This window comes from Chiloscyllium plagiosum, unplaced genomic scaffold, assembly GCF_037043375.1.
Source record: "Chiloscyllium plagiosum isolate Xiang-an unplaced genomic scaffold, Cpla_swu_hap1 HiC_scaffold_30, whole genome shotgun sequence".
Taxonomy (NCBI): Eukaryota; Metazoa; Chordata; class Chondrichthyes; order Orectolobiformes; family Hemiscylliidae; genus Chiloscyllium; species Chiloscyllium plagiosum.
Window position 1 is genome coordinate 39,452,166 of NW_028270168.1, and position 20,176 is coordinate 39,472,341.

A 20,176-nucleotide genomic window follows, 5' to 3' on the forward strand; every position below is an offset into this window, starting at 1 on the left:
AAGCAGAATAATCTCCAACTTTTAGATCCAACTTATGCTCAGAAAAAAATCAAGTTTCCATTTAGCATTTCAGGTTGATTATCTTTCATCAGAAACAAAGGTTATCATCCTAAAATTGATACTGTTTTACTCCCACATTTAATGTTTGAACACATGATAGAGTCAATATGACTGGTTATGGGCAAGTGAACAAGTTGACCCTGTTCATAATGCCTTCTAATCTTTCAGCGGCAACCTCAGATGCTTCTTTGAGATTCAGAATTTAGCGAAATTTTATGGATCTCAAATTTCTCAAGTCTAAGCTAAAAATCTGAAACATATTGGGATGATGTGTTCCTGTTTGTAAGTAACACAATGGTGCTATTAGTAATTATTGGATAAAGATGTAATAACCTGATTAATCAAACCAAAATGTTTGAATCAGATTGCACCAATAATTAATATTCATTTATATGGATGAGAAGGTGACTGAGAACCACAGTGTGTCAAATTACTGTCCGAAAACAAGTGCACATGAGTCAACTTGAACCTCACGTTGTTTACGAGTTGCATGAGCTTTTTGTGACCTGGGATGGTGATGTAGTGGCAATGCCACAGGGATAGTGATCCAAAAGATCCAGACCGATGTTCTGGGGGATGTAAGTTCAAATCTTGCTTTGGCAATTGGTAGAATTTAAACTCAATTAATACATCTGGATCTGAGAAACAGTCCCATGGAATTGCCATCAATTATTGTAAGAACACATCAGATTCATTAATGCACATCGGGCAAGTCTGCCTTCCTTTGCTGTTTGACCTACGTTACTCCAGAGCCTCAGCAATGTGGTTAGCTCTTATCTGCCCCTGAAATGAATTTGCAAGCCCTTCAGTTCAAGGGCACTTCGGAATGGAAAACAATTGTCAGGATGGTGCACATCCCATGAAACAGTAAAATATTTTACAACAGTGTTCCATTGTTTGAGTTCTTGACGTAAAACCTTTTAGAGTTTAGCATCAAATAGCTCAAATTTTGTGATAAGCAGTTACTTTATTTTTGTGGTGCAAAATGTGGAACAGTTTGGTCTCCAAGAGTGACAATTCTCACTTCAGTGTTCAGAGAAATTCGCAAGTAGTCTTAAAATGAGCCTTACTGTCATAGCTCAATAACAACACACATCCAAACAGCACCTTGAATGCATCCCAAGGCACATTGCAGAAACATTATTAAGTAAAACTTAACAATTAGCCACAGAAGGAGATGATAGGACAGATGGAAAAAGCTTGATCAAACAGGTAGGTTTTGAAAAACACCTTCACAGGGAAAGAGAGAGAGAGAGATGGAGAGATTGAGGGAGGAAATTCAAAAGCTTAGCATCTTGGCATTTTGGAGTTAAGAAAATCAGGGCTGCTCAAGAATTTGGAAAAGCAAAAATACTCTTGGAGTATTGTTGGGTGGAGGAGATCAATAGTGAAAAGGATGGAGGGTTATGAAAATAAAGTTGAGAATTTGAAACCAGAAACAAATGTGGGAAAGTAAGAGCAGAGATGATGGATGTAAGGGACTGGCTACTCGTTAGGATACAGCAATAGAGTTTCAAAAGAGCTATGTTTACAGAGGCAGGAGACCGGCCAGAATTGGAATAATCAATCATCATATCTGGTTCTGATATTTTCTTTGGAGCTGTAGGCCAAGAAGCGGGGATTTGATACCTTTATATCAATTATCAAAATTTGCAGGGTTACAGCAGCTTTGAATTTCAACTTCATATAGAAAATATCATACCACAAATACATGCAGGTGTGGCATCAAAGAAAACAAGATCCATTTGTGATAGCCATTGCAATAATTAATCAGTTTCAAATTGTTATATGTTTTTATTGCCTTATTTTCATTTGAAATATATTTAAAGCAGTTTAATGATGCATAATTCTAACATTCTGTCAGGAAATTAAGTTTACATCTTTCATTCAATGCAGGAACCAACTGCCTCAAAATTAGTGCAGAAATATGTGCACATTTCCAGAAGCCTTTTTATCAACGTATTTCTTCCCAGCCCCAGAACCAGTCAGTCATCTCCATTCGTGTTGCAGATGACCTGCTCTACAATATCCAGTCATCGTTTGGATGAAAGTTCCTAACACTGTCTTTTGAAAGATCCACTGAACTATTTAATTCCCATTCCATTCCATTTTCAAATATACACTGAGGCCAGGTGCAATGGATCTCCGTTACTTAAGTTCTCAAAACAATAACTTCACTTCTTATTTTAAACAGTTATGGAAACAAGAGCCTTGTATTTATTCCTCTCTGTAGCAGTGCTTCAGTTCAGAAAAGCCGACTTTTATATATCAGCATTGAGTGGTTGCGTTGAAATAAGGCTACTATTGAATGGTGCTGGGGGTTGTTGCAGGAAGGGTCTTGCCCTGTTGTCCTTTCTTTTTCTTAGTCCCAGGCTTGTTTTCCTTCTTGCTTTGCCTGTTACCACTTTCTTTGTTCCGTTGTTTGGCCTTCTTTGTGTGTTTCGGTTTCTCTTTTCTTCCTTTGCCGTTACCTTGCCCTGTGACAGAAACAAGGAATTAGCACAGCAAGATAATACCATTGTGCACCTGAAAATTGAGTAACAGCCACTACTTTGTCTATCGGATCAGTGCTGAGGAAGTAGATAAACAATGCAAACTTACATGACACATAAATTACAAACAGACACATCAATAAAATTGTTGTCAAACCGAAACACTACTTTATTTTTATTGCTGGTTTGCTATAATGAGTTACACTCTTCTCACAAATAATCACTAAAAAAAAGGATGCTCACTCTTTTCCCAATGCATCACACTATATTCCAATGTACTTATTATACAGAAACAAGCCATTCAGCCCAGTGGATCCATTCTTATGTTCCATACAAGTCTCCTCTCACCCCTTTTCATCTAACCCCATCAACATATCCATCTATATTTCTCCCCATCATGTGTTTCTCTGGTTCCTCCTCAAATCCACCTATATTTGTCACCCCAACAACTCCATGGAGTAGCATGTTCCATGCTTTTACCATTGATTTAATCAAGAAACTTCAAGTGAATAACTGACTAGATTTATCACTGTTCATTTGAAATTTATAACTCCTAGCTCTGGGGGACACTTGATAATGGAAACATCTGCCTTACATCTGTTTGTATTATGCAGCTCATTTTTCTCTATAACGTTCAATGGATATTATTCTTCGGATGTAAGTCCAAGATATTTTCATAGCATTACGCATTGCATGTAATTGGTGCATACAAGGGTGTGAAGAGCAAGATGCTTTATTTTTCAGCGTGGAAAGAACCGTGGAAGAACTATTCAGTGGAACCAGTGTTGAGGGAAGACACACTGGTGCACTAATCTAAACATTAAGTAGAACCCTTTGTGCCTGGAGGTGGTGGACCCAGAGACAGGAAGCGAACTTGGTTCAGTAAGATGGTGGCAAACCAGAGCCCCAAAACACTCTGGTCCTTGACTGAATTTAGTTCTGGGAGGGATGGTCAATGATCCAGCTTCCCACATTGCCACTGTCTGAGATGCTCAAGTCGATGATGAATAGCTGCTAAGGGTCTCATCCCATCATTCACTTGGTCTGCAATTATTTCAGCTCCTGAGAAAACAGCGAAGACAGTGCAGAGAAATGTAGGGGCTATGGGCAGCATCATTCAGCAACCCCTGCTCCATTTCTCCCCATGGTACTCATATGGAGAGACTCCCCAAATTGACACTTATCTTTCCCATAGGCAATCCCTTACCCTGGGAGTCTGGGGGGCGTTGCACCAGCTGCAGGTATACACTCCACACTCTCTGGGTCAACCAATTAGTTACTCGGGGGGTGCTGCCAATTTCTAGAGTTGCCAACCTGATTGACTTTTTTAATGATCAAATGGTTGCCTGCCAAATCTTCCATAACTTTCTAAAAATGTGCAGCCAAAATGGGGTCTTCTTGCTTTTTTCCAGATAAAATGGGTGTTTTCCTGCTTTTAACGAGCACAGAACATCAGGTAATATTTTTCTACTTTCAGTATCAAATAAAATTTATTGGTCTTTGACTTCAGACATTTTGCTGCTGAAATTATGGTTTAATTACTGAGGCCCAGGACTTTAAAATTCTGAACTTTTCTTGTTCTCCAAGAATATTTCACTGGGTTACTTTAACTATGCTTATTTTTCAGATTAAATATGTTCTGAGGCCTTTCTGATTCTATAGACAATGTCAAAATTTATTTTCTATCTCTTCTACAGTTCCTTGCAACTGTGCCACATGGATTTTAACATCAAAGGTGGTCATGCTGATTGTCAAAGGTCAAAACTATTCGACTGTCTCTTGTCTTCAACCTCTAGTCTCTGTGCCACTTTGCACAATGTATGACCTTGTCCTTAGGAATCTCAAGCATTACTTCATGCAGTTGCTCCCTGCAAATTCTCCTTCGCTAAGATTTCCATATTTTCTAAGTCCAGATTGTTGTTCTGACTTGTGCTAGCTCACACTCCTGTCTTTCTAGCTCTGTAAGAAGTCTTGCCTGTGTACTGCTCAACTTGCCATGTTGCTGCTTCCACAGATGTGGTTGACTCTTTGCCACTGGTTATCATGTTTCAGCTACAGGCTGACTGTGCCTTCTCAAAGCAGTAATATTCCTAAAGAGGTAAACTTACTCTCTTGAAATTTGTTTTTCTTTCCTTCTGGATCTATTGGATACTTTCTCCTCATGATGCAGGTAAAACCTGTGACACAGCAACCATGTCATATTTGCCCAGATGAGACTCCTGGAACGCTGTAATGTTTGCCACTTCCATCAGTGTGGGGTACTGGGTAAGGACTACTTGAGGTAGTTAACTGCTACAAAAGCCCCCCCACCCCGTCTTTGTTTTGCCTTGGGCCTTGTTACGAGATGTGCCTTTAGGAAGGATTTTTTCTGTCATGTTTCTTTTGAAAGCATGTATTGTAAACTTGGAGCCGAGCTATCTGGTCTGAGCGCAGCAATGTAGCAACTTTGTTTTTAAAAACAGAGAAAAGAAGCACGAAGTGGACAGAGACCCTGCGTTTGCAGGTTTTGCTTTTCAGTTGGTGAACTACGATTTCAGAGATAAAGGTAAAACGTAGGAGCAGTGAGGATCTGTTTAAATATGTCCAACCATTGCCTAAATTCAGCAAGGAGAATGTAGAAGCATTTTTAATTTCATTTGAGAAAGTGGCTAAACATATGAAATGGCCAGGGACCATGTGGATATTATTGATCCAATCAAAATTGATAGGTAGAACTGGTGAGATATATGTATTACTATCAGAGGACCTATCTGGGGAGTATATTGAGATGGGAAAAGCCATCTTAAATGGAAAAAGCTGAGCTAGTGTTAGAAGCCTACTAAAAATGTTTTAGGAATCTAAGGAGGGAACCTGATCAAATATACATAGAGTTTGCAAAGATTGAACAAAGTAATTTTGAATAGGTAGATAAAGGTTTTGAAAATATATGAAACGTATGACGCTCTTAGAGAGACTATTGTTATGGAGGAGTTCAAAAATTCACTTCCTGAAGTAGTGAGAACTCACCCGGAAGAGCAGAGAGTTAAAACTGCAAGATTAGCAGCAGTATTGGCAAATGGTTATGAGTTGGTTCATAAATCGAAGTTTGGCTTCTGACATCAATTTCAATCTGTGAGGGATAGAAATTGAGGAAAAGAGAAACCTTAGGTAATAAAGGAAAAGGAGTTCTAATTGAAGATAGTGAAGATAGCTTAGCACAGGGTAAAAAGGAAACCCATGAGGGAGGAAGAGTAGTAAAAAAAAATTCAGGTGTTTTAACTGTAATAAAGTAGGACACATGAAGTTGTAAGATTGGTGGTTTCAGAAAAGCATGAGAGGACAAATGTGGTAAAGCAGGATAAGCTAGTAGGATTTATTAAAGTTGCAAAGATGATCTCAGTGGAAGTTAGAGAGCTGCAAAAGAATGTACAGCCTGGTCAGGGGTTGCTTCATAAGAGACTAGCAGATCTCTTTAAAATATTTAACAGTGTGGGTGAGGTTTACTCATGTGTACCCGGAAAGGTACAGAAATTAAAATTTTAAGAAATACAGGAGCAAGTCAATCTTTGAAGGTGAGAGATGAGAAGCTATGCACTTTGATAGGAGTATTACCAGAAAAGGTGGTATTTCAGAAAACTGAAATATCAAAACCATGGATATGGGAAGTACATGTTAATGTTTTGGAGTTCAAAATGTAATTTGTTGGCATCTACAGATCTTTTGTCCTGTTTGGTTTTGTTTATCAATCAAAATTTATCAATCTTTTCCATGAATATACTCAATGACCCAGCTGAGACAGCCTTCTGTGACTCTGAATTCTACAAGTTTTCTCCTCCTGGGTTTCCTCCAGGTGCTCCGGTTTCCTCCCAGTCCAAAGATGTGCAGGTCAGGTGAATTGGCTATGCTCAATTGCCCATAGCGTTAGGTACATTAGTCAGAGGGGAATGGTTCTAGGTGGGTTACTCTTCGGAGGGTCAGTGTGGGCTTGATGGGCCGAAGGGCCTGTTCCCATCTAATCTAATCTAACTGTATAATGATCAGAAGACACTGGTAATTTGGTTTGTGGGCGGCACGGTGGCACAGTGGTTAGCACTGCTGCCTCACAGCGCCAGAGACCCGGGTTCAATTCCCGACTCAGGCGACTGACTGTGTGGAGTTTGCACGTTCTCCCTGTGTCTGCGTGGGTTTCCTCCGGGTGCTCCGGTATCCTCCCACAGTCACAAAGATGTGCGGGTCAGGTGAATTGGCCATGCTAAATTGCCCGTAGTGTTAGGTTAAAGGGGTAAATGTAGGGGTATGGGTGGGTTGCGCTTCGGCGGGTTGGTGTGGACTTGTTGGGCCGAAGGGCCTGTTTCCACACTGTAAGTAATCTAATCTAATCTAATCTAATCTAATCTAATCTAATCTAATCCATATGGACCTCATGGTGAGAAGAGCAGTGTTCCAACATAATAATAATAAGGTGAGTGTTGGTGTTTCTTTTCGGGTTTCGTGTTTGGTAGCTGAGATCTATGAGATGATAAGCCTGGATTAGAGAGGTGATAGAAGACATAATGACTGTGGGCTAGATGACTAATTCAAACTGAGCTGCTGTTTACTGCTACAATGACACAATTGATCAAGCCACTCACAAAACCATAAGTATAAATGGAACAGCCCGTCCTTTGATTTGTCACTGTATAGCCTTCCAGCTGCAATATTAAGTTCAACAATTTCACATCACAACTCCAATTGCTCCCATTTTTTGAGACAGTAGATGTGGTAATGATTCTGCTGTTGTCATTTACGAACTCTATAAACTCAAGTTTTTTCATATATTTCCAATTACTACCCCATTTTTGCCTTGCACCATTAATCCTTGTGTCATTTAAAAACTCCTGCTCTCTACATTAGTACTGAACACCACCCTTTCCTTTGTCTCTGGACTTAATTAAAGCCTGTGACATCGCTATCATTTTTCAGCTCTAGTGAAACATAGAACCACAGTAAATAGGGACAGGAGTAGGCCAGGAGAAAGTGAACACTGCAGATGCTGGAGATCAGAATCGAGAGTGTTGTGCTGGAAAAGCACAACTGGTCAGACAGCATCCGAGGAGCAGGAGAATCAACATTTCGTGTATAAGCCCTTCGTCAGGATGCTGCCTGACCAGCTGTGCTTTCCAGCACCACACTCTCGACACAGGAGTAGGCCATTCAGCCCTTCAAGCTTACTCTGCCATTCAATACAACCTTGACTGATCCTCTACCTCAAGGCCATGTTCTTGCTTTCTCCTCATACTTATGGAAAGTGTTAAATAGCTGAAAATTTATCAATCTTTTCCATGAATATACTCAGTGACCCAGCTGAGACAGCCTTCTGTGACTCTGAATTCTACAAGCTGACCATTTGGATGAAGAAATGTTTCCTCATTTTAGTTCTAAATGGCCAACTCCATATCCTATGACTGTGAATCCTGGTTCTAGACTCCTCAACCAGGGGAAACATCCTCCCTGCATCTAGTCTGTTTAGCTCTGTTCAATTTTTATGTGTGTTTCGATCACATCCCCTCCATTTTTCTAAAATATAGTGAATACAGGCCTAGCCGAATCAATGTCTCCTCAGAGGGCAGCAGGTCAGGCAGCATTCAAGGAGCAGGAAAATCAACCTTTCAGGCCGGAGCCCTTCAGATCTCCAGCATCTGCAGACCTCACTGTCTCCTCATAGGACAGTCCGGTCATCTCCAGAAAGAAAGATCATCAGCTTTAAAGGTTTAGTTTCGTTTTGCTCTCCACAAAATGTGGTGTGATTTGTTGAATATTTCCAGTATTTCCTGTTTAAACTTCAGGTTTCAAGCATCAATGGTATTTTGTGTTTGTGTTAAAGTTAGAGTGGTTTTTAAGTGACATTTGATGAACTGCAATTAGAGTATTCAGAAACTGCATAGGGACTATATTGCCATTGATGTTTATACTTTACTGAGTTCAATGAGCACCATTGTCGGTGAAGTGATACTCATTCATCATTGGATGACAGGTTTTGTTTGAGCCTTGTGTAAAGTATTGCTACACTATATGTGCGCAAATATTTCCTGACTTTGTGTTTGTACAGAGGATATGAGCCATGGATGGGTCATCAATTATGGCAGCATATCTTTGAAACAGGAATTTGAAAATTGCTTTATCCCCAACACAAAGTTAATGAAATAGCCCAATCAGAGCGTCTGAGGGTGTTTATAACCTCCATTCAATAAACTCTCATGGAATTGTAGAATGTGATTCTGTAACAGGAACATCACAATAGCAGGTAAATGTATCATCTACAGAAATTCACTAAGGCTCCTTAGACAGCACTTCCAAAGCTATAACCACTATTATTTAGAAAGACAAAGGCAGCAGGGGAATACCACCACCTGCAAGTTCCTCTCAAAGCCACTCACCACTCACTATATCCTGACTTGGGAAAAGATTGCTGGACCAATGCTCTCCCTCGGTCAAAATTCTGGAACTCCCACTCTAACAGCATTACACAAAATGGACTGCTGTGGTTCAAGAGAGCAATACAACCTCACCCCCTCCAGGGTAACTAGGATGGAAAATAAATGCTGGCCCAGGCATCAGATCTGCTGAATGAATGCCAAAACAAAACCAAACAGGACAAAAGATCTGTAGATGCCAACAAATTACATTTTGAACTCCAAAACATTAACATGTACTTCCCATATCCATGGTTTTGATATTTCAGTTTTCTTTTTCTCCTGCTGATAGGAACCCTCTGACACCTACCAAATAAGTATATTGGAAAGAAAGTGATAACACCTACTCAGCTTCCAAATGTATGATTGATGTCAGGTGTTTTTAGAGACATACATATATTGGAAGTATTCAGAGAATATTCATTACACTCTTTCTTGGGGTGAAACATTGTCTTATGTGGAAAGGTTGAGCAGGTTGGGCCAAGATAGATTTGGAGTTTAGAAGATTGATAATTCTGAGGGACAAGGTGAGTGGCAGGGTGAAGGATGGGAGGCTGTCTCACTTCTGAGGGTTATATGGAACTATAGCATGCAGCTACAGAATATGGGATCTGCAATTTATGATGAAGATGTGGAAAAATGATTTTTTCACAAAGTTATTGAACGTTGGAGGTTTGTTTTGCTTATTAATTCATCGGATGTGGGCATCATTGGCAGCGCCATCATTTACTGACCGTCTCTAGTTACCCAGAGGGCAGTCAAGAGTCAAGCACATTGACTGGAGTTACATGTAGGTCAGGCCAGATAAGGACAGCAGTTTCTTTCCCTAAAGGACTTGAGTGAACCAGATTTTCTTTCTGCAACAATCAGCAACAATTTGATAGTAACTATTAGACTCTTATTTCCAGTTTTTTTTTATTGGATTCAAATTTCACAACAGCCACAGTGGGATTCAGATTCAGGTCCCCACAACATTTTCCTGGGTCTCTGGATTAATAAGCTAACTGTAAAACCACTGTATCCCCAGAGAGCAGTCTGGGACATTCAATATATTGAAGGCTGAACTTGAAACTTCTGATTTATGAAGAACTCGGGCATTTTGGGAAAACCAAGTGAGGCTAAGAAGAAAATCAGACAAGCCATAATTTTATTGAATAATGGAGGAAGGTTAAGGGACTGAATACTCGATTCCTGCTCTTGCTTGTTATGATCTTACTGTTTAAAATGTGAAAAGGCGTATTTGGAAAATATGCACCATGAGGTCAAGAGCCAGTTATGTGGAGAACCAACAATCATAATGTATATCACTGAATAATTTAACATAATAAAACACCCCAAGATGCTGCGCAAAGGTATTATGAAACAGAAGTAGATACTGACCCATACATGATGATATTAGGCATGGCGGTCAACCATTTGACATAGGGATTGTTTTTCAGGAATACCGAGGTAGAAGAAAGTAAGGTACAAATACCAGGAAGCGTAAGGATTGAATTCCAGAGCTTGTGGCCAAGTCAACTGAAAGGCCAGCTACCAATCACAGAGTGTTTAAAATTAGGGATGCCCAGTAATTAAATAAAGTATTTTAGAAGATCATGGGTCAGGAGGAGATGGTGGAGATAGAGAGGGACAAGGCCACAGAGGGATTTGAAAAGCATTTTAAGCAAGAATTTTAAATTGAAGTTATGCTTAATGGGGAACCAATGTTGATCAGGACTACAGAACAAATAGGTAAATGGGGATTAATATAAGCAAGATCACATTTAGAAATTAAATGGCCTCAAGTTAACAGAGGGCAGGATATGGGACAATAATCCAAAACGAGTTGAAATAGTCAAGTCCAGAGGAAACAAAGGTATAATTGAAGAATTGAGCAAGAGATAAGTTGAGACAGAGGTTATATTTAGCAACGCTAAGCAGGTGAAAATAAACAAACGTAGTGATGGTACAGATATGTGCTTGGAAGAGATGAAACAGAGACCCAGGTTATGGACAGTTTAGTTTAGTCCTAGACTTGTTGTCAGGCAGAGGAATGTGAATGGAAACAAGTAAATTGAGTTCTATTCATGGACCAGACAATGGCTTCAATCGTCCCACCAGTGATTTGGAGGCAATTTCTGCTCATCTGCAGTCAGACATCAGAGAAGCAGTCTGATAACGTAGCAACATCGGAAGAGCAGGAAGTGTTGCAATGAGACAGTGTTGAGTGCGACCAGCATATTTGTGAAAACTAATGCTGTGCTTTCAGATATTTCCACATGACAGCCACATGTGCTTGGAGAAATAAATGGTGAGCAAAGGAGACCTCAGGCTACACCAGAGTGTCAGTGAAGTGTAGCAGGCCAGTTACAAGGATTATGTTAGCAGTTACTCTTGGACCAGTAATCATTCCCTAGCAAATTACCAGTACATATTCTTTATAAATAAATTATATACACCTTTGACATTAAAATTGTAATATTATTTAAGGTTTCAGATGAATGATATCAATTACTTGTACTGGCCTTTGAATCTTCAGCAAAATTAATGTGTTGTGTTAATCCTGATTATTTGTTATTCAAGTGTGACCAATTCATTAAGCACCTTTATTGCAAAAAACAAATGACCATTCATTTTGAAATAGAGCTTTTACTAAAGAGCCATTATCTGTGCTGGTTTAAAATATATTGAGCAACTACAACTTATCACAGCCAAACTAAACTAATTATAGCCATTTGTTTTTGATCTCAGCCAACTGCCTCTTTGCATATTTTCCAAGAAATCAGTTCAGTTCAGTGCCACATCTGAAGCTGCCAGAAAGAAATGGATCAGCAGTTCTAATTCTTGTCATAGTAATTAATTGAAGCATGATAGATGACCCAAACCCTGTGAGGTCACTTAAGGCTAATTAATTACATGCAAATAGCTCTAGTATCCTGTTTAGTGGCCTTAGTTCTTTTTTTTTCCAATCTATCTAGTGCAAACCATGGATATAGGAACTTGTGCAGGTTATTCATTCTGTTTATTAACTGTACTTAACACTTTACTCACAACAGAGACATCACTTTGTGTTACTCTGTACAACACAAAGTCTTAATTTAAATGATGTTGCCATCTCGCTGTTAAAAACAGGTATGGGCACACTTTTATGAATGTGAACTGGGAGTATGCCATTGGTAATTTGACAAATATCAACACACAGGTAAGGAATAATAGAACTACATAGAACAGTACTGGATTGTTGTTGTTTTTTAACTAGATTATTGAAAGACCGAGCCGGTTTTTAATAGATCCTAACCTAACTGATCAAACAGAATCTATGAGATAAAGAGTTACTTTGTGGAGAGAGTTTATTGACTATTCTAGACCAGCAGCTCTCTTCAGTTTCGGTTGTTCCTCCTTTTATAATTGTTTTGAATCAACCTGTTCAAATATATTGAAACACATCTTTGACTCAGTCGAGGTTTGAAGTCTGACCTTCTATCCTAAAGGTAGGGACATTACCACTGTGTCATAATATCACTGTTTTACCTATATGTACCCAGACATCAATTAGTCCATTAATAGTCATCATCTGTTTCCCTTTTAACCTTAACATGACTGAAGTCCACAGCTCAGGCCTTTCTCAACAGCCCTCCAAAACTGATTTGATACTGACTTTAAATCATTACTTCCACTATTGCCTAAAAGGCAAGATATCAATATAAATATTGATGAAGATCTCATCAAAGAAATACAGAGCAGATTTTGGCTTCCAGAAACTTTACTGGATGTTTAAAAAGAGCAATGTGAAATGTAGGGCTTTTGTGGTACAGTGATAGTGTCCCATCCTCTGAACCAGGAGGTCCTGCTTCAATCCCCATCTCCTCCAGAGATGTATGATAACATCCCTGAACAGATTGATTAGGAAAATATCTAAAAGAATCAACATTGCAGCTGAGAAACAACAACTGCTGTGACTCTCAGGATAGAGATTAGCTGTCATTCACATTCAGTAAAATCGATTTAAGAATGTTTCCCTGTGTCCTATAAGGAATGGCAAGGTAGATTTTTCCCATGAGAAGTTGACCTTAAGTCTGAGCAACAACTGGGTGAGTTAAAATAGTTCTAAAAAATGATTTGTTTTCAAAGCATTTAATTTAAATTGTAGGAATGTTTTGTCTCTCATTTTCTAGTCCTTTCTTTCCATAGTATTTCAAGCCATGAATTATCTCTGACCAAAAGGAACAAGTGGCCAATGTCTCTACAATTGGAAATATTTTCAGAATTTGGGGCAACAGTGGACTGAGAAAGCTCTTTCAAACACCAATAAACTAAATGGTCTAGTGCAATGCTGTAAGACAACTTGATCATTCTGTTGTCCTTTTTATAGTAATCATCAAAAATCAAAGATGCATGGTCATATCATTCTTGCATGTAAAATAGATTACCTCTCCATATCTTAAATGAACATCTATTTGGTGTAGTTTGGTATAGTGAATGCTAATTAATAGTTTAATCTATTTAATTTGTCTATTTTGTATATTCCCCCTTAATCAAACATTATTACTCAGCACTTACATTGTCAAATAGGCATATTCAATTATACATTTGTAAATGACTGATAACTTTCCTTATTCAGGTTTGTAACAAAGTGTAGATTCCACAAGGTATCTACTTGTACAATGATCCAAAATGTACCCTAACTTCGATTTGTATACTGTTGTGAATATAGAGAGGTTGAAGTACTTTATAGTGGGCAAATATACGCTGACCAAAAAAGACTGTAGAGAAATGCCTAAAAGCAAGCTAGAAAGAATAAGTTTTGAAGACTTTCTTAAAAGCAAGGAGAGAGGGTGGTAATCAGATTGATGAAGGTTCTGGGAAATAGGTCTCAAAAAGCTGGAAGATCTGTAACTAATGGAGCTGAGAGTTCATAGAAGTCCAGAACCAGACAACAGCGAGGGAAAAACTGGGATGTTCTGCTTGTGGAATTTGTAGCTATCCAACGAGGCAAGGTCACGGGGATTCTGTAAAGCAGATTGAAGGTTTTGAATTTATTAAACTGGAGGATAACTAACTTTAGGTGGTCATCAAAATGAGGATGAGAAATAAGGTGGTCATTATGATTTTAAAAATATTACAGGAAACAGGCTTAACAAGTATTTTTTGTTACATGATCATAATGGAATAATGTCTATAGAATTTGAGGCTCCAAAGGGTGGCAGGGATAAGCAAGGGAATTACAGGCCAGTCAGTGCCACAACAATGATAGAGAAACTACTGGAGAAAATTCTGAAAGAGAGAATAAACCTCCATTCAGAAAAGCAAAATTTGATCAGGGACAGTCAGCTTGGCTTTGTCAAAGGATGGCCATCCTAACAGATTTGTTTGAAATTTTGAGGAGGTGACCAGGTGGGTCAATGAGGGAGTGCAGTTGATGTAGTTTATATGGATTGCAGCAAAGCTTTTGACAAGGTCTCAAATGGGAGACTGATAAAGATGATAAAAGCACATGGGATCCCTGGTAACTCATAAAGTTGGATCCAAAATTGGTTTGGCGGTAGGACACTGAGTGCTGTGACAAAAGATACAAGATTCTGAGAGGACATAGCATAGCGAGATTATTTCTCCTCATGGGAGAGTCTAGGAAGAGAGGACAGAATCTCAAAGTAAGGGGTCACAGAGTTAAGACAGATGTGAAGAGGACTTTCTTCTGTCAGTGGGCAATGAATCTGTAGAATTCTTTACTCTAGAGGATTATCAAGGTTGGGTCAGTAAGAATATTCAAGGCTGAGATAGACAGGATTTTAATTAAGAGAATCAAGGATTATGGGTAAGAGGCAGGAAAGAGAAACTGAGGATTATCACAACAGCCCTGATCTCTCTGAATGATACAGCTGACTTGATGGGCTGAATGGCCTATTTCTGTTTCTATGTCTTATAATTGCATTTGTGATATTGTTAATCACCCAGGAGAACAAAGGAAAATAGCAGAATACAATTACAACATTTAAACTGCATCTGGATGGGTGATGAATAGGAAGGGTTTAGAGGGATATGGGCCAAAAGCTGGCAAATGTGATTAAATTTATTTCAGATATCTGGTCGACATGGTCGGGTTGGATTGGAGGGTCTGTTTCCATGCTGTGCAGCTCTGACTCTAATATTCAACATTGCATTGCATTGCCCATATTGACTTGTTTCTAAAGTTATATTCAGAGAGCAAGAGAATCCATTTTTGTGCCCAGGATAGAATGCACCATTGTAATTAACAACAATTTGAAAAGAGATAATTTCAACATTAAGGACTAGCTCAAGTAGGTAGCTGAAGGAAGATGGAACAGGGGCATTGTGCTCAGGTGATGGAAAAGCTATCCCACAGATTATTGATGTATTATGTCGATGGAAGAAAATGAACTGTTACAGGTCTTCTCAGAGTCATTAAATTGATCCACTGATGTTTGTGATATAAATCTGTTTTGGACTATAGTGTCCCATTTCATAAGTCCAGAAAGAGAAATTGAGACTGGGTGCAGAAAGCCAGGAGTGCATGCATTTCTCCATGTAGCCTTTTTCTATTGTGGATCAAAGGATCAATTTGCTATGCATAAAAGCATTTTTAATCAAATATGACCACTGGGCAGTAAACTGTCAAATGTTGCTTTTTGGTGTTTGCATCGTTTCCTTGAAGTCTTAACATGTCACTTACATATTAATTTATTTCACCTAAAGATTCTTCCTAAGGGACTATCATGCATGAGAAAAGTTTGCATGGACTGTTGTTTCAAAGATAGTGGAAAACTCCTGACAGCTTAATAACTGAAGGCTTCCCTCCGACTCAGTTAAATGCAATTCTTCTCTTCGAGCATCAATAATATCTATCTGTTACTGTGAAAGTTATTCAGAGAAAAGGCTTTAAAAAAACTTTATTAAAGTAATGCTTATTGTGAGTGCAGAGAGACAAAAAGAGATCCCTATTTTATACAACAAATTGGATTTTATTTTGAATATCTTGGGCGTGAAAATTGCCGATCAGTCAACTGGCCCATCCAGCAGTGTTAGCTGAGAGGCTGAACTCATTTCAAAAGGTGGGAGGAGGATACTTAGACACTGAAATAAGGTATCAGAGGGCTGCCTGTCAAAAACTTTGGGTAATAACCCCAGCACCAAATCCAGCACTATACAAATCCAAGCTTTCAATACTGAGCCAGATGGGCACTCCAATGCCCTCTCTTAACACCTGCAGATATGTTGTTTTTGAAAGATACACTTAGTGCAGTCTCCCATCCATAAAAGTCAACTGAATTTGATTGCGGCTGTACTAAGTTTTAAGAGTGCCACCTGAGCTGTCAAAACTGAGCAAGATTGGATCAGAAAGTTCTTGTGGACTTTGCACGGGGGCCTGATATCAGATCTGAAGAAATTCTGCAGCGATCAGCATAGTGTACATTCTATGTGATTATGGATGGAGGTTTTGCGGCCCTGATGCAGAGCAAAATGAACTCAGGATGTGGAAGAAACAGCAGCAGAGGATTGGAGGTGGAAGTCCATGCACTATTTTCATCTTTTGGCCTTTTCCAGGTGAGTGAGAAAGAGGACAGAAAACTTTGAGAAGTTGTCAGCTTAATCCCAGGGATAGGCTTTCTAAATCACAGCTGCTGAGTGGGGGGGTTGAAGCATGAGTTACAGTCAGGAATAGTACAAAAGGTGAATAAAAATAGAGCCAGTTCTTTCACAATTCATCAAGAAATATCCTCAACTGAAGTTTATCGAATCATACAATCTCTACAGTACGGGAGCAGGACATTCGGCCCATCAAGTCCACATTGACTCTCTGAAGAGCATCCCATCCAGACCTGCACCATCCCTGTAACCCTGAATTTTCAATAGCTAATCCATCCAGCCTACACATCCCTGGACACTATGGGCAATTTAGCATGGCCAATCCACTGAACCTGCATATCTTTGGACTGTGGGAGGAAACTGGAGCACCCAGAGGAAACCCACATAGACGCGATGAGTATGTGCAAACTCCACACAGTTGCCTGAGGTTGGAACCAAATGTGGGTCCCTGCCACTGTGAGGCAGCAGCACTAACCACTGAACCACTATGCTGTACCTAAACCAGAGAATTATTGATAACTGTGACAATCATCATCACTAGCTCTCAATTCCAGATTTATTAGGAGAATTGAAATTCCACCAGTTGCTATGACTGGATTTGAATCTATTCCCCCAGAATATTGGTCTGAATCTCTAGTTTGCTCAGCTAATTACATTATTGCTGAGCCACCATTTATGTGCTCTAACTAAAGTGAGTAATGACAGTATTGCAAAGAAGGAAAAGTAACCACCATACAGTGTACTTGCCAGGTTATTACTACTTACAACTGTCAAGTAAAAAGACAGCATTGCAAAAAGTGAAAATAAATCAAACAAATTAGAATAAAGTATCCACTGGATAAATCATTAATCTGCATTATTCAGTACTGACAGGTGAGCCCATTTTGATATCTGGTGCTTATTGTTTAAACTCCCTCCATTGCTGTCAATCACTTTTTGCCAAACAATCCAATCATTAATTTGGCTATTTCAAAACTTTAACTGGATTTTGACCTCGCATTCATTTTTTTGAACATCGTTCAGCCATTTGTTTCGAAACATCGATGGATGCATAAGCTTTTGAATTCCTTCAAAGGTACTCCAGCTTCTGTGATGCAACATTTGTTTTTTTTAGCCCACTTGGGGAATAAGAGTTTTCTTTCTATTCATCCATGGGCCAGCACTTAGTGTTGATTCTGAGTTGCCCTTGAAGTATGGGTGAGCTACCTTCTTGAACTTCTACAGGAGGTTTGGTGTCGGTAGACCCGCAATGCCATTAGAGAGGGGAGTTTCAGGCTTTTGACCCAGTGACATTGAAGGAATAGCAATATCAAGAGGGTGAGTGACTCAGTGGGGAACTTTCAGGTTAATAGTTTTGACATACGCTAGAACCTGAAGTTTTTTTTCAAGCATTTATCAAGAAATGTTTGTTTATATAACAGATGAATGAACTTGTTGATGATTTCCAAATTTTATTATAGGGCTTGCAAGTTCAATTTTTCAAATAGACCCTGTGTGAGTAGGTTAGGGGATAGGGATAAGTGGGTGATTGGAAGTAAGAAATAAAGAGGGTATGATTGAAGGGAGTAAAGAAATAGATGGATTGGGGTGAAATACAAGTGACAGGGTAGGGGAGGTGTGGTGGGGTAAGGTGTGAAAGGATATGTGGGGGTTTGGGGATATGAGTGGTGAAGATGGGAGGTCATAATGAGATGAAAAGGGATGGTGTAAAAAATACAGTGGTGTTAATGGGATGAACTTGAGGGGGGTTTCACTCTGATAAGAAGGTTGAGCTGGTGTTTCTAGAAACTGACCTTTAGCTTGGTTGTTTCAGCTTCAAATCAGCTCTGTCTTTGCCTTGAATGGGAAAGTCTGATGAAGAAGCAAATTGCCCTGGTAATCATTGCACTATAAATGTTCACAATTGATATGCTACAATACAAAATTGGAAATAGAAGGAAGAAGAACATGATATTTTGTCTGTGAAATGTACCAGCCACCCCACTAAAGGTACAAAACCTAAATGTCAGGAACAATTGGCACAATCTCTCAGATCAACGGGAAGAGGAACAAAATGAAGGCAAAAGTATGATTGTCTTCCTGACCACATTCAGCTGCAACCCTTCACCTGTTATGTAATTGTAAGTAAAGGGAGCATTCAGCCATCATACTGCAATATCAATTTTGTCTGAATATCAATTTTCAAATAACAAGTTAAATTTAGAAACTATTAAATGTCATAGTCAAATTTTGCAATCCTAAAGTATAAGAACTTGTAAATGAATTGAGCACCTTGTGTGGCCATCTAACCCCACAACCCCTCAAGTAGCAAGGACAGACCCTAGCCATTCCCTTCCATTCACTAGTGATAGAACACTGGAATATCTCTGGCAGTAAGTCTAACAAAAAGGAATGGTAATGATACTTGAATCATTTATTAGATTAACTTAATGGACATGGGCTTTTGTTTTCTTTCCTTTGTATTTTTTCAGTTTTACAATTTTTCTAATTTCATATGCAATTATGCCACTCACACCTCCTGTATTCATGTATTTGTTCCCTTACTCTTCAAATTATCACTCTCTCTTTAGTCCTGCACCACTAACTCTCTTTTTATATTTTAATCCTGCCTGTCATTGCTTCTATCATAGATCTTACCTGTTGTTCTTCTTCCACTCTCACCTATCTCGTTTGTTTAAAACTTACCCGTTAACACTTCCCAGTTCTGAACAAAATTTATTGGCTGGAAACATTAACCCTGTTTCGCTCACCACAAAAGGTTGCCAGACTTTCTGAACATTTTGCAGCACTTTGTTTTTTATTTCAGATTTCTAGCGCTTGTGGTATTTTTGTTTGGGTTTTAGCTCTGTCTGTTTCACTTTTTGATTTTGGATTTAGACTTATCACACATAGTAAATAAAATTTTCAAAAATAGCTCAAGATGTAAGAGCTTAATTGAAGGTCTGAGCATGAGGAGCTAGAGTGAGATGCTAAAGTGAGTGCAATCATCATTTATGAAAAAAAACTCTGAATACATAACTTTACCTGGAAATCCATTGCAGAATGAATACATCAAGAAGCAACAATACTGCCAGCACTAAGACTGAAAAAAATACTTTGGCTTAGAAAACTAAAATCAGAGTGTGCTAATAAATTAACAAATTTTAAATTCAAGATTAACATTTTAGCCAGCCCAAAAATAACTGGGAGCAGCCTGCTTAATTGGCACCACATCCACGAACATTCGCTCTGTCCACCAGCAATATACAACAGCCTCTTGTATCATCGACAAGAGGCATCATAGAAATTCATAAAGATTCCTTAGGCAGCAATTTCTAAATCCATGATCACTACTACCTAAAAGAACAAAGGTGACAGATATGTGAAAAACACCACCAACAAATTTCTCTCGAAGCCACTGATTATTCTAACTTGAAAATATATCACTGTTTCTTCACTCTCACTGAGACATCCTCCCGAACAGCACTATGGGTTTGCCTGCACTAAATGGACTACAATATTTCCAGAAGGCAGCTCCTCCAGGGCAGTTAGAGATGGGCAATACATGCTGGCCCAGTCAGCAAGGACTACATCCCCAAATAAATAAACAAAGTTGTGAGTTCAAGTCTT

At 39.0% G+C, this 20,176-nt stretch overlaps 1 protein-coding gene across 2 annotated transcripts in view; it reads right to left on the bottom strand.

The window, feature by feature from the left end:
- Positions 1-1,834: 1,834 nt before the first annotated feature.
- rspo1 (R-spondin 1) overlaps positions 1,835-20,176 on the bottom strand; it is a 200,274-nt gene continuing 181,932 nt past the window's right edge. For both annotated transcript variants that reach the window (XM_043717871.2, XM_043717872.2), the window contains exon 6: positions 1,835-2,537. In XM_043717871.2, coding sequence (XP_043573806.1) covers positions 2,362-2,537 — 176 coding nt within the window. In that variant the 3' untranslated portion in view covers positions 1,835-2,361. The remainder of the gene's footprint in view (positions 2,538-20,176) is intronic.